This window comes from Porcisia hertigi, chromosome 28 (assembly GCF_017918235.1).
Source record: "Porcisia hertigi strain C119 chromosome 28, whole genome shotgun sequence".
NCBI lineage: Eukaryota > Euglenozoa > Kinetoplastea > Trypanosomatida > Trypanosomatidae > Porcisia > Porcisia hertigi.
In genome coordinates, this window is record NC_090587.1 from 1101017 (window position 1) to 1119219 (window position 18203).

The following is an 18203-nucleotide window of genomic DNA, read 5'->3' on the forward strand; positions in this document are numbered from 1 at the left end:
CCGGGCAGGGGTTTCAGCAGCCCTCGAGTGTGATATCCCAGCGGATCCTCGTTGCCTACTGGTGGTCTTCCGCCCTCCGCCCTCCGCCCTCCTTTTCTCCCTCCCCCCAATCGCCTGTTGTGTTGTACGGCAGAATTGCTGCGAGAAGTTTGTTCTTCTCTTTGCCCACTGTCTCCAAAAAAAATTCTTTTGTTGTCGTCTCATCTGTTTTTACTGTTGCTCCACTGGTCGCCCAATGTTTTGGTGCTTATAGCCACGTTTATTGGGGTTGGAGCGGGCCAACCATCATCATTATCATCTGCTGTAGGTGGATCGACACTGCCGTCATCTTTTCTTGCCGTGTCTGCTCCTGGGTGTCCACCACACACTCACTCTTTTTTTCTTACATTTTTTTTCGGGGGTGGGGAAGGTTAGTAGCAGTTGCCGCTGACTACTCTCTCTCTCTCGCACCCTCCCCTCTTCGTTCACTGGCCCCCCACTCCCCCGTCTCCCTTGTGTACACTCTATCATCTTCACATGTATGTTTCTGGCTTAGACGTTACATGCCCCCTGTTAGAAGAGTGAAGCACGACACCGATGTCGTGGTGCCCAAGGCCGGTGAGACGTACGTCGCTGACGACGGCACCGTTTCACAGGTGCTGGATGATCACATCGATGCGAACTACGAGCCAACCGAGGAGGAGTTGCTCGAGTTTGCCGACTGGATTGGCATGAAGCTGCCGCAGGACTCGGAGTTTCTGTGGCTTGCACGCGATGCCCTCAAGACGCCACTGCCAAAGGAGTGGAAGCCGTGCAGCACAGGCGATGGCGACGTTTACTACTTCAACTTCAAGACAGGCGAGAGCAGCTGGGATCACCCGATGGACCAAATCTTTCGCCAGCGGTTCCAGGAGGAGAAGGCTCGCTCTCGCACGCCAGAATCAGCGTCCACTGGCACTGCCGCTGCCCGGAGCACCGGTGGGCTTAGTAGTAGTGTGTACACTAGCACACCCCCAGCGGTGCGGCAGACACATGTTATGATGACGGACGCAGGTGTGCTGCGGCGAGATGGAGGGCTCAGCCTTGCACCAGGGCCCAGTGCTGCCGTGGCGTCGACCAGTGCCGGCACGAAGGGCGCTGGCTCCGGCAATGCCCACAACGAAGTCAAACCCGTCATGCACTACCCACCTTCTCAGCAACAGCAGCAGCAGCGGCGGGGAACAGAAGCGGCACCACGCACAAAGACGACAACCCCTCAAAGTACTGGTGCCTTGTCGTCCACCACAGGTATCACTGACAGCAAATCTGCGTTGATTTCTGCCAGTCTAGGGCCGAAAAAGGTCGGGATTCAAGAAAGGCCGCCTTCTGGCCCATCCCGTCTTCTTTCAGAAGCCGAGCGCGCCTTGGAGGAGCGTGTGCATCGGGAGATGCAGAGAGCTTTAGAGACAGAGAGGACCAAGATCGAGGACGCACATCGAGGCGTCATGTCGACTCTACAGTGCAACTTTGACAAAGATGCTGCGGAGATACGCAGCGCAGACGCCGCGCGCCGCGCCGCGTCATCGCAGGAGGAGGAAGAGGCGCGGAAGCGTCGTTTGCAGCAGACACGCAGTGCATGTGAGGAGAGGTACGGTGACGAGCTGCGCTTACTTGAGCGTGAGGCGGAGTCGAACGCAACGAAGCTACAAAAGCTGGAGGCGGAAGCCGCTCGCGCCACCTCCGGCAACACGCAGCGAGCCGCCATCGAGGCTGAGCTGAAGACAGCGCTAGCAAAGCAACGCGCTGTGGTGGAGGCAGAAGCCGAGAAGCAGCAGCAGGCTGCTATGGCTAATGCGCGATCTGTCCACGCTGTCGCTATGCAGAAGATTCGCGAGGAGGAGCAGCGCAAGATCACGGCGACACGGCAGACATGGCAGCGAAAATTCGACATGGAGGAGCGCGCACTGGCGCTGCAGACCGAGACTCAGCGAAAGCGACTGGAAGGGCAGCTGAAGGACTTGGAGGAAACGCTCGCGGATGTAGTGACGCCCACGAGTGCTAGCGTGTCAGCTGCCACACCCCCAACAACCGTCTCGTCGCCACCGCCATGCCATGAATCTCTTGGCGAGCGATTAGCGTGCGTTGCCACCGCGAAGGCGTTCCAGCTGCGGGACATCGAGGCGGCCGCGACGCGAGAGCAGTCGGATGTACGCACTGACGGCGAATCAACTTTGGCAGAGTTGACCAAGCAGATCGAAATCGCACAACAGGCGGCGCAGCTTGGCTCGACAGATGCCAAGCCGGCCGATCCGCTGAACCGAGCTGCATCGTGCCCATCCAATCGGCTGGGTGTCGTCACTCCCCAGGGTCGTGGTGCACAGCCCGCTTCCGTGACCCTCAGTGCTGCGTTTACGCAGGAGCTGAACCGTGTCCGCCTTGCGTGTGGCAAAGAACGCCAAGAACGACTGTTGAAGTTGCGCACCGACCGCGAGGCAGCGCTGGCGGCTGTCGAGACGCTCTTGCCCTCCACCTCATCCTCAAAGAGTCACGCGTCTGACACGAGCGACGTCGTAGCCACAGCACACAAGGGCGGCAGCGGTAGCGGGCCGACCACTTTAGAGCAGCTGAAGGCCGCCCACGCTGCGGAGCTCGAAGCGAAAAGAGCGCTTTACACCAAAATAGAGGAGAATATGAAAACTCAGTACGCGCGCGAAGTCGCTGATGCGGCGAGGGCAACGACAGAAACGCTGCAGAGCGCCCTGGTCGCTCAAGCAGTGGACACAGAGATAGATTTCTACATCCAGGAGGCCACCGCACGTTATGACCGCATGCGTGCTGAGGCCGAGGCGAAGCGCGACAAGGCGCTTGCTGATCACCAGCTGGCGATGGATGCGTACGAGCGGCGAAGGATAGAGACGGCCGCTCGCCAGGCACGGGAGCAGCAGGGGGCACGCGAGGCCTTTATCCAAGATCGTCTAGATGCCGCCGTGGCCGCGGAGAGGGCGAAGCTGGCCGCCGATCATGCGGCAACGATGGCGCGTCTGGCGGCGCGGTACGACGAGGAGCGAGGCGCCATCAAGGCGGAGGTGGAGGAGGAGGTGCTGGCCTATAAGGCAGCTGAGGAGGAACAGATCCAAGCGTCAGCGAGCGGGACTGGGACGTTTGGCGATAAGGGCCAGGGGGCCGCGGAGCCCTTCGCCAGGGCCGATACTCTAGAGTGTGCGTCGAGAACAGCGGCGCTCTGCGCACATGTGATGAAGCAGGTTGCTGATCGGCAGGCTGAGTGGTTGACCAGGAAGCGCGACCAAGCCGAACGGCGAGCAGCGCTGGAGGAAAAGCAGTCAGCGCTGCAGGCAGAACGGCGACGTATGGAGCAGCATGTGGAGGTGCTGAGGAAAGAGGTTGCTGATCTCGCGGCAGCCTGCGCGACCGCCGGAGTCCAGCAGCCTTTTTTCCCACCCGCTTCCACCCCTTTGCCTCCGCCCGATGCGTCGATCGTGGCGAGTATGCCGCCAGCAGACGGTCTCCTGCGAGCTACACACGAGACGTCGATGCAGGCCATCGAAAAGGGCTACCGTGCCCAGGAGCTTGCTCTCGAGGCCGAGCTGCAGGCATGGCGAGGCAAGGCACAAGCACTTCGGCCATCACAGCCGCAGCAATCGTACTCGTCAACCAGCTTGGGCACTCCGCGACGGCAGGTGCTAGTCGAAGCTGCCGTTCCTGGAGGAGTGGCAACGTACAGGACATCAACACCATACGCACTTCATCACCAGCCGAGCCCTATTGTTTCGGCCCCTGCTGGTACATCGCTGCAGGGTACGCCGACGATCCCTATGGCTTTTGAGGATTCTCCTTGGCAGCTCCCTACCCGCGCTGGCGTACCACCGCTCCAAACTGGAATGTTGTCTCGCGGTCTCTCGATGACAACTGGTGTTCTGAGCACCGGCGAAGCGATTCTGTCATATGAGCACCAACAGCGCTCTCTCCAGCAGCGTCAAGCTTCGCTTGAGGCCGCCCGTGAGGCGTGGCAGCTGCATCGGCGGCGGGAGGCGGAGGTTCAGCAACACAGTCACGTGAACCCCACCACCGTTGGGAGTGCCTCACAGCACGATCACAGGTATGAGGGAGGCGAGCCAAGTACGCAGGGCACCGGCAGTCTAGTAACCAGCAGACGGGAAGAAGAGCTCAGACTCGTCTTGTCGCGCCTTAGTGAGCGTCTCGACTCTCTGACGAGAGAGGCTTTGCAGCAGCAGCAGCGGTCTCGGCATCATCATCGCCGCAGCCGATCTGCCCTGCATGCCGGTGTGCATGCTGCCATGACATCCTCGCCAAGCACACGTGCACACAGCGCACGTAGCCATCACCGCAATGTCCGCGGTGCGCCACAGCGGGACATGGTGGATTCCATGACTTGTAATCAGCCTCGTTACTTGTCATCTATGAACGCCGCTACTGCTGCCTCCTTGGCCAAGGTGCCACCACAGGCAAAACAGCCCTCGATTCTGGACAGTGCGAGGGCCTCTCCTCTACAGCAGAGCAGGAAGGCCAATATCGTTGGTGGCTTCAAAGAGAGGGGGCATGGCGGAGCACTGTCCTGCAACCTCTCGAGAAAGTGGGATACACTTTTATCCCAGCGCCACCATCATCACAGTAGATGAGGTGACGAATGTCTTGGCTAGTCAAGGATGCAAGGACACCGAGGATGGAGCAGAGGTGGCGGGGGAGGTACTTCATTTGCCTGTTCACCACCACTTTGATCTGCTTCCGCGAGATCAGCATCAACGCGATCCCCCCTTCCCCCCCCTCCCGTGTACCCCTTCAGCAGTTCATTACTCGGTCATGACCATCGCCCTTCTTCGTCTCCAAGACACACACGCACACACACAGACACACACACGCACACACGCACACAGGCATACACTTACACAGTTTCCAGAGCAGAGGATCATCTGCACCACAACGGTGCAGATGTTTGTGCCCCCGGTATGCGTGTGTTTTTATTTATTTTCCCCCGCTGCTTTATCTTGTACTCTTCAGATCACTATATGTACACGCATGTATGTCTATATATATATATATACAAGTGATCGTGTCTCATTTTTATTGTAGATATGTATATATGTGTACATTTGTGTGTGTGTGTGTAGGTGTCTGTGAAAATGTCTGTGTGTGTGTCTCTGTGTGTGCATCTGCAGCAGTTGAAGTAGCTGCATCTTCTCCACTCTACCCCCCCCCCCCCCCCCCCCCCCCCTCCCTCCCTTCTTCTATAGGGACACAAAACTCGCTCGTGAGAAATCCACAGGTGTCTTGCTCACGCTCTGCGATCATCAACACGGTGCTCTGCATTGAAGTCCGTCGGATCCATTGTCCACACACGGAAAGGTCAATGGTGGGAGGATACCGCGTGTGACAATTCCTGGTGCCGGTACGCTTCCTTGGTTCTTTCTACTTCATGTGGCCCGATGCTCAACATGAGGGGATGTCAGCTTTGTACTCGCTGCTGTTGCTGCTGCTGCTGCTATGGGCCCTTGGTTTCGTTCTTGTTCTACTCTTACTGTGCCACTTTGCTGCATCTTGTCCTATCCTCTCCGCAGGTATAGTTGGCGTGATCTCATGCGTACGAGTTAGTCATGCCGGGGTTTGGCTGTCCTTCCTCTCTTTGGCTCTTGAACACACTCGTGTTGTCTTTACTTCTTCGACTTCCTCATCTCCCTCTCTCTGCGGTCCTCCTTTTCATACATTGTGTCTGTGTGTGTCTGCGGGGAGGGGCACTCATCCTACACCCACATTTAGTGTCGAGGACCTCCGCGACGGCGGCAACGTGCCCCCCTTCCTCCCCCCTCCCCCCACCGCCCGATTACTCTCGTCACACTCAGCGTCAGCGCTCCACAGGTGATTTTCTACACTTTTTTTTGTTTCGCTTGCGTACTCCATCGTTGGAGGAAAGAGAGAGGGAGGAGAGTGAATAAACGAACCGCTCACTTGGTACGCACACACACACACACACACACTTGCACACAATATGCTTGCTTCTCGCGGCACCATAGCCAAGGAAGGCGATGTAGTGCTAGTCGTACACGGACACCAGAACATCACTCCACTCGTGCTGCAGCGCGGCGCCGTGTTGCACTGCAAGGCTGGCAAGTTCGACCACGACGACATCATTGGCCATTCCCTCGGCACCTTCTTCAAGGGGCGCAGCAATCTCAAGAGCGACCCACGAGAGTCATCGGTGCTCATTCTGCAGAACAGCGCAGACATGTGGACGCAAGCGGTGCCTCACCGCACGCAGATAATTTACGCAACTGACATAGCCGTGATCCTCTTGAACTTGCGCCTTGGCCCTGGTAAGAAGGTCGTGGAGGCGGGGACCGGTAGCGGCAGCTTGACACACTCTTTGGCCAAGGCGGTGGCTCCGAACGGGTGCGTGTACACGTGTGACTTCCATAAGCAGCGCTGCCTGGAGGCGCGTGCTGAGTTTCGCCGAAACGGCCTCAACTCGCACCTGGTATGCAGCCAATGGCGCGACGTGTGCACGACTAGCACCGGCCCAGCAGACGTCGTCGACGGTGTTGATGCGGATGTCGCAGCGATGGACGCGCCCCGCGCCGGCTTTGGCGTGCCGGCCGGATCTGTAGACGCCATCTTCCTTGATGTTCCCGCGCCGTGGGCGGCCGTTGAAAATGTTTGCCACGTGCTCAAAGAGGGCGGAATGCTGTGCACCTTTTCGCCTTGCATGGAGCAAACCCAGCGAACAGTAGAGGCCCTGCGGGCTGCTCCGCACCACTTTGTCGACATCCGTACAGTGGAGGCCCTGACAAAGTTTTTCGATCCCGTCTTCAAGCGTGCCCGCGATGCACACGATCACGACTGCATCAAGTTTCGTGCGAGCCTCATGTCGAAAGGCCACAGTGCCTACCTGACTTTTGCACGACGGCGTCTGATAAAGCCAGAGCAGCTCCCGATGGCGGGGTCAGCGCTCGAGGAGGCTGGTGTTGGGGCGAATGGTGTGGAGGGTGGTACTACAACGGCGTAGTTGCACTCTCGCTCTTCACTCACGCATTACGCAGAGTGATCCCCCCTCCCCCTCTCCCAAGGTTGTCTTGCACATCTACGCACGCAACATATGCATTACATATATATATATATATATAAAGATCGAGTAAGCAGAGAGATGCCATCGGTAATAGTAACATACACACACACACACACACACAGGCAACCCCTCCTTCCCCCCGTCATGAAGGACACAATGTAGGATGGAAAGGAGCGATATCAAAAAGAGAAGTCGCGTGCACATTCGAAAAAAAGATAGTTGTGAAGAGGATCGTAATGAGGATCGGTGTCTGCACTGCACTCCCCACCCCTTCTCCCACAGCGCAGACAAGTGTGAGTGCGCTGCCCTCAAGGAAAGAAGAGAATATATCTGTACGCAACGGGTGCATACCGTTGAGCTGATGTGTATGCGTCTGTGTGCGTGTGGTGACGAAGCTTCTTCGTGGCTGCTCCCTTTTTTTATCCTCCCCTTTTCATGTCTCTACCGTTGTGGACCTTGATGATAAACACGCAGCATATGCGGCATTGGTTTAGGCAGAGGTGACGTCACTCTCTTGCTGTGTCGCGTCGTATTCTTTCTTGCTCTTCGCTTCCCGTTTCTCTGATACACGCAGACGTGTACTTCAGCGTCTGCTTCATGTTAAAATCTTTCTTTCCTGTTGTTATTCTCATGTATATACACATATATGTACACGTTGTGCAACGTTTTCTCTCTCTTCTCTCTGTTCCCCCCCTCCCCTCCCCCTTTCCGTTTTATTCCTTCTGCTTCATCGCGAGAGGAGACGGCATAACACCAGCAACAGCACTAGCGAGCTTTCAGGCTCGTTCTGAGCTGTGTTGGAAAAAAAATCCCAGACACACACACACACACACAGTCTGTTAGTTAGTTGGTGACATCATCACCATGACTCCTTCGGCCTCTAGCTCCTTCAAGGGCCAGCTGCTGCTCGCACTCCTCCTCAGTGTCGGCCTCAAGCTGTTTACCTTCTTCCTTAGCACCCTCCTCACACGGCTCCTGCTGCCGTACCAGAATGGCGTCTACTTCACTTTTAACGTGTACAACGACGCTGTGCTCTTCATTGCGCGGGAGGCGATCCGTAATGCGGCATCTCGTCTGCCTATTGTAGAGCGGAGTGCAGACGCAGAGGACAGCGTTGAGCAAGACGGCAGTGCTGATATGGCCAAAGAGACAGCCCCTACTGAGCGAGATGCCGCTCCCTCAGCTCCTGCACGGAGTCCGACAAGTAAGCTGAGGGTAGCCAACGTCCGTGCAGTGGTGAACCTCGCTCTATGCTCCGTACCTCTTGCCGCCGCCGTAGCCCTGTCGCTGGAGACTCTTGGCTTGTGCTTCGGCACCGCTTCATTCTTTCCTTCCATGATGCGACACGCTCGGGCCAGCCAAGGGGCCTTCCAGAAGGCTGAGAACGTCGTCGACTTCGACGGCGCAACCCCACGGGCGGGCCCCTCGTCTCTTCTACTCCCGTACCTTCCGGAGATGACGGTGATGTTGTGTACGATACTGATGGCAGCCGTGGAGCCGTGCGTTGTGCTCGTCCAGTCCTTGAACCTTTTCCGTGTGGTCGTCATGGCAGAGTGTGCGACACTCGTAGTGCGACTGTGCACCATAATCGGCATCGTGTACGCCTGTCAGAGCAAGAGCGGCGGCGCTCGCATGTCCGATGGCGAAGTCGGTAACGGGTTGCGCACCCTCTGGGAGGCACGCATGGCGCTGGCGTTCGGCCAGCTCGCATACGCGATAACGCATGTTGTGTACTACACACTGGTCATGTCGGGACTCCCTGTGGCTCGTTGGCTTGGGTCCAGCTCCGTGATGATGGAGGTGCGAGCTGCGGCGCTGGTGGAGCACGCAGGGGTCCCGATGGAGCTGAGGCAAGACACGGCTGCCGGTGGGTCGGCTGCTGGTACGAAGGCGGCTCCGTCTGCAGTTCGTTGCGCCCTGTCGATGACGACGGGATGGACAACCTTTGCTTTTCCTTTTTGCCTCTATTCCGTTGTGGACAGCGCCGCGGCTTGCCGGCGCTACGCCGCTCTCCTGAGCACGTTCCTGCGCGAGAGTTTGCTGCGACTGGTGCTCTCGGAGGGTGAGAGCCTTGCGCTGACCTCGCTTGGCTCCGAAACGGCGCGGGGGTACTACCACCTCATCTCGAACCTCGGGTCTCTCGTAGCCCGCTTGCTCTTCCGCGTCTGGGAAAACGCCTGCTTCGTCCACTGGAGCCGTGAGGTCTCACTGGGCCACAGGGATGCTGCGGTCGACTTGCTCAAGTTGATGTTGCGCCTGGCCTTTTATGTGGGCTTCTCCTTCACGCTGCTTGGTCCCCTCTTGACTCAAACGTTCCTGGCTACAGTGTACACGTCACGGTGGGCAGCGCCCCAGGTGTCGACAGCGCTCCAGCTTTACTTTTACAACCTGCCGCTCATGGCCTGGAATGGGCTATTAGAGGCATTTCTGCGCGCCGTTGCCTCTCCGGGGGTCCTGGAGCGACTGCAGCGGTGGATGATTGGGGAGACGGCCCTGTACATCGTGGCGTGTTACGTCACCCTGGTCGCCTTTGGCCCGGGGGACACCGAGGGCGATAGCGTGGGCGTGCTCGTGCTGCTGAACATTTTAAATACACTTTGGCGGTGCGGCGTATCTGTTTACCTCTTATTGAGCTCCTCCTTTCCCATCAGTACGGGCGGCGAGTCGTGCATGCCCACAGCCGGCTCCCTCACCCCGGTGTCTCCCGCTCTGCACCTCCACGATTTTTCTTCACTGTTTCCCAAGCGCACCCTCGCCTCGATTATCAGCCTCTTCGTGTGCAGTCGTGTGCTGCTTGCGAACTCGATGGTGGTCATCGTGGCGGTCGCCGTGACGTACGCTGCAGTTATTTTTATCTGTGACAGCGAGGTTCGGCGGCTTGTCATGACACCGGTCTGGTGCCGAATGCGGTCGCAGTTGCTGCGGCCCCACAAAGACTCGCGCACCGGCCCAGCGCCCGTTCCCTCGAGGAGTTCGGGATCGCCGAAAGCTAAGATGGAGTGACTCAGTCGAGATACATGAATACATACGCAAATACATATACACAAATATCCATGTCTCTACATATATATATTTATATATACATATATACATATATATAGTCGTGCCAATGACGCGCGTAAGGCCGTGTCTCCTTGCAAATTCGCTTTCCCATTTTTTTTTCGCGTATGCTCTCCCCCCCCTCCCCCCGGAGATGAGGCTAAAGAACTCAAGTACAGGTGGCCATGTCTATCTGCTTTGTCAGTCTTTTGAGTGCCTCTATCCCGCCGGTGCAAAGGGTATCCCGAAAGGAAACGCGGGGGAAGGAAGGAGGGGGGGGGGAGTGAGTGGGATGAGGTCAGCAGAGGATGGTGTCTGGGGAGTGTCCTCCAACTTTTTTTTTTCTCTCTTGACATGCACAGATTTCATGCCTTCTCCTTTTATGTTACTGGATTTATGTCCCCACTTGTCTTACTTCTCTCGTTCTCTCTCCTGCGTATTGAGTTTTTTTTTTTTTTGTTGCGTAGGGTTCGCTGCTGCTGCTTTTACTTTTCACTCACATCATTTCGATTGGCGCACTCGTCACTACTCTCTTGCCGTGTTTTGCTGAAGCACTCACGTTACAGAATCAAATCCCCAGCCCGCGGCCATAGCCCATTGACGTCTCGGAGTGCGCGTCAGCAAACAGCGACGTCATTCTCCTCACAAGGAGCGCTATTGCTTGGACAGTATGCCCTGAGACCACTTCCACCGCCACGTGCGAAGCTCTCCTCTCATGTATCGCCCCCCCCCTCCCTCACCACTAGGTTCTACAGATCCGACTTGCAGAGCTAAGCAACAACAACAACAACAACAACACACACAAAGCGAATGAGCGCAGTTTTGCAGGCGATAAAACATAAAGATGCGGCACGAATATCCGCTCTCTCTCTCTCTCTCTCCGCCGTGAGGGGAACGACTGCCTGCTGCTTGGCGTGCTGTTGGCCAGCGTGGGTAGTAGTGGTGGTGGTGACTGCGTCCCCCCCCCTCTCATCCATCCAGTCGCGTCTCTTTCGCCATATTCTTGTTTCGGTCTGTTTCGTTCTCCTGTATCAGGAATTCTGCTTCTCTCTCTATTGTTCCCCTCCCCCTCCCCCTTCCCCTCCACTTCCCTCTCCTCCCCCCACCTCTCGCCTGTGTCTGTGTGGAATTTCCGAGAGAGCACGACGACTGCACACGTCCAAACAAAACACAAGCACATCCCCGATCCTCCCCTCCCCCAGACACAGGGACACGTAATCGCCTCTTCACTCAGTCGTCTCCCCTCCCCCTCCCCCTCCCTCTCCCCTTTTTTCTCCCGGTCACTTTAATCCAGTCATGCTTCGTCGTGCGTCGATGCGTGTTTTGCCCGCTGCGTGCAGCGCGGCTCACCACTCGACCCTGCGCTTCTGCTTAAGCATCAACGTTCCCTCGATCGCCGAGTCCATCAACACCGGCAAAGTGGTCAACTGGACAAAGAAGGTTGGCGACGCCGTCGCCGAGGATGAAGTAATTTGTCAGATCGAGTCTGACAAGCTCAACGTCGACGTTCGCGCGCCGAAGAACGGTGTCATTACGAAGATCAACTTCGAAGACGGCGCTGATGTCGAGGTCGGTGCGGAGATTTCTACGATGAAGGAGGGCCCGGCGCCATCGGCGTCGGTACCAAAACCAGCGGCAGCCAAGTCGGATGCACCCAAGACGGAGGCCCCCAAGGTAGAGGCGCCAAAGGCAGCAGCGCCGGCGCCTGCTGCTCCTGTGGCTGCTTCCAAGACGGGGGTACAGACTGTTGCCGGTGCTGACCCGCGTACGAAGAGCGTCCGGATCTCCTCCATGCGCCGCCGCATTGCCGACCGCCTCAAGGCCAGTCAGAATACGGCTGCAATGCTGACCACCTTCAACGAGATCGACATGACACCACTGTTCGAGCTGCGCGACAAGTACAAGGACGAGTTCCACAAGCGCCACGATGTGAAGCTGGGTCTGATGTCACCTTTCGTGAAGGCCAGCGCGATTGCACTCAAGGACGTGCCGATCGTGAATGCGTCGTTTGGCAAGGACACGATCGACTACCACGATTTCGTAGATATCGCAGTAGCTGTGGCGACGCCGCGTGGTCTTGTGGTGCCCGTTATTCGCGATGTGCAAAACATGAACTTGGCAAATATTGAGACCGCTATCGCCGACTACGCCGCACGTGCGCGCATCAACAAGCTCACGATGGCTGAGATGACGGGAGGCACCTTCACCATATCCAATGGCGGCGTTTTTGGGTCTTGGATGGGCACGCCCATTATTAACCCACCGCATAGCGCTATCCTCGGCATGCATGCCATCAAGAAAAAGCCGTGGGTTCTGAACAACGAGATCAAAATCCGTGACATCATGGCTGTCGCTCTGACCTATGACCACCGTCTTATCGACGGCAGCGACGCAGTGACCTTCCTAGTCAAGATCAAGAACTTGATTGAGGACCCTGCACGTATGGTGCTCGACCTCTCGTAGGCTCCACAGGCGGGGGGTGGGTGTGCGCGTGTGCGTATGTAGAGAGAGGAGGGGTGCGTTGATGGAGGAGGATATCTCAGAAGAGGATGAAGGGGGGGTGATGGGTGGTGGTGGGGCTGCGTCGTATGTCTTTTTCTATGTCACCCCTTTTTCTCTCACTTATCTTTGGTGTTGCAGAATTGTGCATCGACTCGGTCTGCGATTGCCTTTGCCTCTCACGTTGTCATCTAGACTTCCCCCAAACGCCGTGCACACGGCCCCCCCCCCTCCCCCTCTCCTCCCCTCTCCCCTGCGTGTGTGATTATGTGAGTAATGCCTAGGGATTCAGCTTTTTAGGATTTTCTTTGGGGGCTCAGTTTTTGTGCTTTTTTTTTCGCGTATGTGCGCGGGCGCCCGTGTGGTATGTGTATTTGCGTGTATATGTGTGGATGGATGGATGGATCCCCCCCGTCCCATGTTTCAAAGCCCCCCCCCTCCCACCACACCCTATTCCCATGCGCGCGAGTGTGTATTTGTTTATGGGTTTCGTTTTTGTAGGCTTTTCCCGTTCATGGTGATACTTTTACGATCTCTCTCTCTTTTTCTCTGGCCCGGTCTGTATCTGTGTTTTATTAGTATGCGAGGGAAGGGTGGCGGCTACGGGGGGGTTGCGGCAAAAAGAGGTGTATCTACCTCTGCGTACGACTCTGTGTGTGTGTGTGTGTGTGCACACGTTGCAGACCGCTGTCACGACCCCCCCCTTTCTTCAGCGCTTCCAGCTTGTAAATGATTGTCTAGCATCTCTCTCCTCACTCTGCCTGCCCGCTCTGGCCCTTTCTCACATTCCGACCACCGCGTCTCCCCCTTTTTTGATGTTTGATAGTTGTGGTTTTTCTTTGTTCGTGATTTCATTGAAGAGGAGGTGGGGGAAGGGGGGAGAGGAGGAGGGGGAGCGCGCGGGGGCGGCTGTGGCTCACCTCCACTGCTCATCGTCCTGGAGACACGTACGCCGTCCAATACACCCATTCCCCTTTCCACTGCCTCTTCCCCTCCCTCTCTGTGGACACACCTACACACACAGACACACACAGACACACACACACATATATTTATATATGGACTGTTCTTATTTTTGCGCGAGCTCTTTTGCTTGTTTGTTTGACTGTTTTTTTATTGTATGCACTGGCGGGGAACGTCTTGTCACTGATGCACCCAGGGTGAATGTGCATCCAGCGCGTGTGTACGAATGTATTAGTGCTGTGGAACAAGCGAAACACGACGTAGGGAGGGAGGGGGATGGGGGAAGGGGGGAGAACGTGACATGAATATAAGAAGGGTTGTGGTTCGGTAGTGGTGATGGCGTGGGCGGTGGAACACCTCACGTTGAGCCATGTGGCGAGGTGCCTGATTTGTAGCGATGCGAAAAGTCTAACAACCCCCAAGTAAAGAGAGATAATCAAGAGGATTACATAAAACGTAAGTGGAAGCAACGCTCTTTCGTGACATCAAGGCTACCCAAACCCACGCGCGCACTCGCGCCCGCCCACCCACGGTGTCCATTGAGACACCCGTACGTCTTCCTCCAGGAAAAGAAGGGGCAGGGGAAACGATCCTGTACCCGAAATCTCAAGAAACGCGCGCACAGAGCGGTGGTGGTGGTGGGGGGGGGTTCATGGGAACACCTGCAAAGCTGAGCGAGAAAAAAGTTGGAACAAGGAAAATACAAGAAGGAACGAAATCACCGCGGAGTGCCCCCCTCCCCCCTCCCTACTGCGCTACTATGACACTTTCGCACAGCGTTTTCCTCTCTCACTTGCCTCGATCCTTCCGCTACCTCCGCTTTGTATGTTCCACACGCGTTACTCTTTGCCGGAAAAGTCCAAGTTGTGAAGTGTGTGATGGAGAGGGGTAAGGGGGGAGGGGGCAAGGTTGGGAGGAAGAAAGGAGGGAGGAGGGGGAGGAGGGGCGATTGGGGGGTGGGGGTGGGGGTGGGGGAACGCATGAGGGAAGTCGTGTTTGTATTTTTTGAATGTGTTGTGTGACTGATGGCGGTTTTCTCTGTGTGTGTGCGTGTCTTGTCTCCACCCGTCCGTCTTTCTTACCTTTTTTTTCGCGTTTGTCTGTGCGCTCCTTTCTGTCTCTCCCCCCTTGTATGTTCTCATTCGTTTTGAGCTTTCGCTTTATATCGCCAGGTTCAGTGCGGTGCTGTGACCGCCTGTGTGTGTGTGTGTGTGTGGGTGTGCGTTGGGTGTCCTATGCAAGTGTCCCGTCGCAGCGTCGTAGACGCCTCTTCCCTCTATGTTGTCTACACACACACACACACACACACATACAGAGGGGGGTGGGGAAGAGAGACTATTCATTGTCCCTGCATCCGTTTTTTGACCTTCATTGTTGCCCCACGATATCACCAACCACCGCCGCCCCCCCTTTTCCCATGTGTTTTTTTCTATCACGCCTTTCACTACCCACTACAACCACACCCAAACGACGTCGAGGAGGAGTAGAACAGGTTATCCAATCATCAATCTCTCCCCCCTCCTCCCCCTCCTCCTCCCCGGCCGGTGACGTCTATTGTTGAAATCCTTATCTTTAAGTTTGAGCAGTCTGTCTGTATTTTGTACTCCTCCCTCCCTCCCTCTCCTCACTGTTGTAGACAACAACAGCAGAAAAAGAGGGTGGCCGTCTGATTCTAACGAGAGAGGGAGATTAACAGCAACCCCCTCCCCCCTCCCCAAACAGCGTAGGGGGGGGGAGGGAAGGGGAAACAGAAAAAAGGAAACTCGGATGGATACACGCTGAGCTCCGCTCGGGGTGGGGCAGGGAGAGGAGGGAGGGGGGAGGTCGCAGAGTGGTGGTAAAGTGTCTCAGATATGCTTGCATGGACCCACGTCGGTGAAGCGGTCTTGTACCGGTCCAGCATTGAGGAGGCCAACACCAGAGGTTTATGGCCTTTGGTTAAGTGCTTCTTTGGCACTCCCTCACGAGGCGTGCGCCCACCTCGTCTCACCTGCGAATGCGGATGCTTGTGCTTTCTGATGCTACTTTTGTGAGGAGAGGTCCACCGCTGTGCAGAATGTGGGCTTGACCGTTTTCCTTGCGACACGTCCCTCCAATACGCACGATATCTTCGGTGGCTCCTCTGCGCCTCTCCAGTTGCATCAACTCGTCACGCCCACTTCACTCCTCCTCCCTCTTTTTTTTGTCTACATGTGCCTTTACTGGATCGTGTTTTTACCCCTCGCGTGTCGTTGCCATCGTCGAAGTCTATCATAGACACGTCGTAGCACGTTTCTCGACTTTTGATTAACCCCTCCCTCCCTCCCCTCCCCTCCCTCCTCCCACTCTACTGCATACCCTCTCTCGTTATTTTTCTTTCCTATCGTACACTCGCGTCTCTCCCTTTTTATCCAACAGAAATACGCACGCGGCGACATGGTCCATGGGGAGGAAAACGTTCGGGTGCTGTCGAAGCAGGAGCTGCTCGCCACACACATCAAGGAGCTCAGTGAGAGCTACTCTGTGAAGCCGCATCTTGAGTACACGACAATTCGCGCCGTCAACGGCCCTCTTGTTATCCTAGAGGATGTGCGCAAGCCGATTTTTGCCGAGATTGTCAAGATCGAGCTGGCTGACGGCACCACGCGCCGGGGCCAGGTTCTCGAGGTGGATGGCACCAAGGCCGTCGTGCAGGTCTTCGAGGGCACGTCCGGCATCGATGTTGTGCGCTCCAAGTGTGAGTTTACTGGCAAGGTAATGGAGCTCGGCGTAAGCGAGGACATGTTGGGTCGCATCTTCAACGGTTCCGGCATTCCGATCGACAACGGGCCGCCGGTTCTGCCGGAGCAGTTCCGCGATATCGAGGGTATCCCGATCAACCCGCGCGCGCGCGTCTACCCGGAGGAGATGATCCAGACGGGCATCTCGTCCATTGATGTCATGACCTCTATCTCTCGCGGCCAGAAGATTCCGCTGTTCTCCGGCGCTGGTCTTCCACACAATGAGATCGCCGCACAGATTGTGCGCCAGGCTGGTCTCGTGAAGCGCGAGGGCAAGACGGAGGACTTTTGTGTTGTCTTCGCCGCCATGGGTGTCAATCAGGAGACAGCCCGCTTTTTCCGCACCGAGTTTGAGCAGAACGGCTCGATGGAGAAGACCGTCCTCTTCCTGAATCTTGCGAATGATCCGACGATTGAGCGCATCGTTACCCCGCGACTGGCTCTCACCACCGCCGAGTACCTCGCCTACGACTGCGGTAAACACGTGCTCGTCATTCTCACCGACATGTCCTCGTACGCCGATGCCCTGCGTGAGGTGTCCGCCGCCCGTGAGGAGGTGCCTGGCCGTCGAGGTTTCCCTGGCTACATGTACACGGATTTAGCGTGCATCTACGAGCGCGCCGGTCGTGTGCTCGGCCGCGCCGGCTCCATTACTCAGATTCCTATTTTGTCTATGCCGAACGATGATATCACTCACCCCATCCCTGATCTCACCGGATACATTACGGAGGGTCAGATCTACGTGGACCGGCAACTGCACAACCGCCAGCTGTACCCGCCGATCAACATTCTGCCCTCGCTGTCACGTTTGATGAAGAATGCCATTGGTGAGGGCATGACCCGAAAGGATCACGGCGGTGTGAGCAACCAAATGTACGCTGCGTATGCCATCAGTCGAGATATTCTCGCCATGAAGGCCGTTGTCGGCGAGGAGGCATTGAGTAGTGAGGATCTCCTGTACCTCGAGTTTCTCGACAAGTTCGAGCACAAATTCATTTGCCAGGGCTTCTACGAGACACGTGATATCTTCCAAAGCCTGGACCTGTGCTGGGAGTTGCTGCGCACATTCCCCAAGAGCATGCTAAACAAGATCGATATCAAAACCCGCGACGAATTCTACGACCGACACCCGGGCCGCAAGTAGCCGACAGGCCTCCAGAGACGTGTTAAGGAGTGTGTGAGAGAACCAGCGAATGCTGTAGCGGCAGGCAGGCAGGCTGGGGGGGGGGTGGAGGGGGGTTGCCCATTCGTCGTTTGTGGTTCAAAATGTCTTTCCTCTGCTTTGGGTTTCGCTTCCTTCGGGGAATTCTCGGGAGTCCCCCTCATTCCTCATCTCTTCTATATGAGGCGTCTTGCTGCGTGTCTGCGAGCTGTTTTTCTATCTCTTCTCCTTTCACGTGTGTCGCCCTGGAGCGCAGAAGTGGTTCTCTGTTTGTCTCCCCCCACCTCTTCCCCTTCTCTGTGATGTGTGCTCATGGTATGCTTGCATTGCTGTCGAGGCTGCCTTAATCCTGCAAGATGTAGACATATACATATGTATGTATGTACACCGGCGCTTGCGAATATTGATAGCCGCGGACGCACGCCGAATGGGAGGAGCGGAGGAGAACACTTACAACATGAAAAGAGGGAAATAGTGAGGCGGTGGTGCACATCGATAGTGTCATTAAATGGGGGGGGCGGAGGGGAGCGGGGGAAAGGTCAGGGCAGGACAGGGCGTCGATACGGAATTGAGAATATATATTTTTATGCCGTCCTTTACTCTCTTTATGAACGCCGGCGATCGCTCTCTTAGTGTCCCCCTCTTGTTTCTATTGTATGCGTTTGTTTGTTTGTGTGTACGTGCGTGCGTGTGTGTCTCTCTGTGTGTGCGTGCTGCGTGCATATAT

General features: G+C 56.4%; 5 protein-coding genes across 5 annotated transcripts; all 5 read left to right on the top strand.

Annotated features, from left to right (window-relative positions):
• Nucleotides 1-542: 542 nt before the first annotated feature.
• Nucleotides 543-4616, top strand: JKF63_03665 (uncharacterized protein; the record flags this gene model as incomplete). Its single annotated transcript, XM_067899665.1, has 1 exon — nucleotides 543-4616. One exon carries the CDS (start codon nucleotides 543-545, stop codon nucleotides 4614-4616), a length of 4074 nt encoding a protein of 1357 aa, XP_067755904.1.
• A 1364-nt stretch (nucleotides 4617-5980) lies between these two features.
• Nucleotides 5981-6994, top strand: JKF63_03666 (uncharacterized protein; the record flags this gene model as incomplete). Its single annotated transcript, XM_067899666.1, has 1 exon — nucleotides 5981-6994. The coding sequence occupies one exon, from the start codon at nucleotides 5981-5983 to the stop codon at nucleotides 6992-6994; it is 1014 nt and encodes a 337-aa protein (XP_067755905.1).
• Nucleotides 6995-7918: 924 nt separating this feature from the next.
• Nucleotides 7919-10057, top strand: JKF63_03667 (uncharacterized protein; the record flags this gene model as incomplete). Its single annotated transcript, XM_067899667.1, has 1 exon — nucleotides 7919-10057. The coding sequence occupies one exon, from the start codon at nucleotides 7919-7921 to the stop codon at nucleotides 10055-10057; it is 2139 nt and encodes a 712-aa protein (XP_067755906.1).
• Nucleotides 10058-11389: 1332 nt separating this feature from the next.
• JKF63_03668 (uncharacterized protein) lies at nucleotides 11390-12556 on the top strand (the record flags this gene model as incomplete). Its single annotated transcript, XM_067899668.1, has 1 exon — nucleotides 11390-12556. One exon carries the CDS (start codon nucleotides 11390-11392, stop codon nucleotides 12554-12556), a length of 1167 nt encoding a protein of 388 aa, XP_067755907.1.
• A 3414-nt stretch (nucleotides 12557-15970) lies between these two features.
• Nucleotides 15971-17458, top strand: JKF63_03669 (uncharacterized protein; the record flags this gene model as incomplete). Its single annotated transcript, XM_067899669.1, has 1 exon — nucleotides 15971-17458. The coding sequence occupies one exon, from the start codon at nucleotides 15971-15973 to the stop codon at nucleotides 17456-17458; it is 1488 nt and encodes a 495-aa protein (XP_067755908.1).
• Nucleotides 17459-18203: the final 745 nt, after the last annotated feature.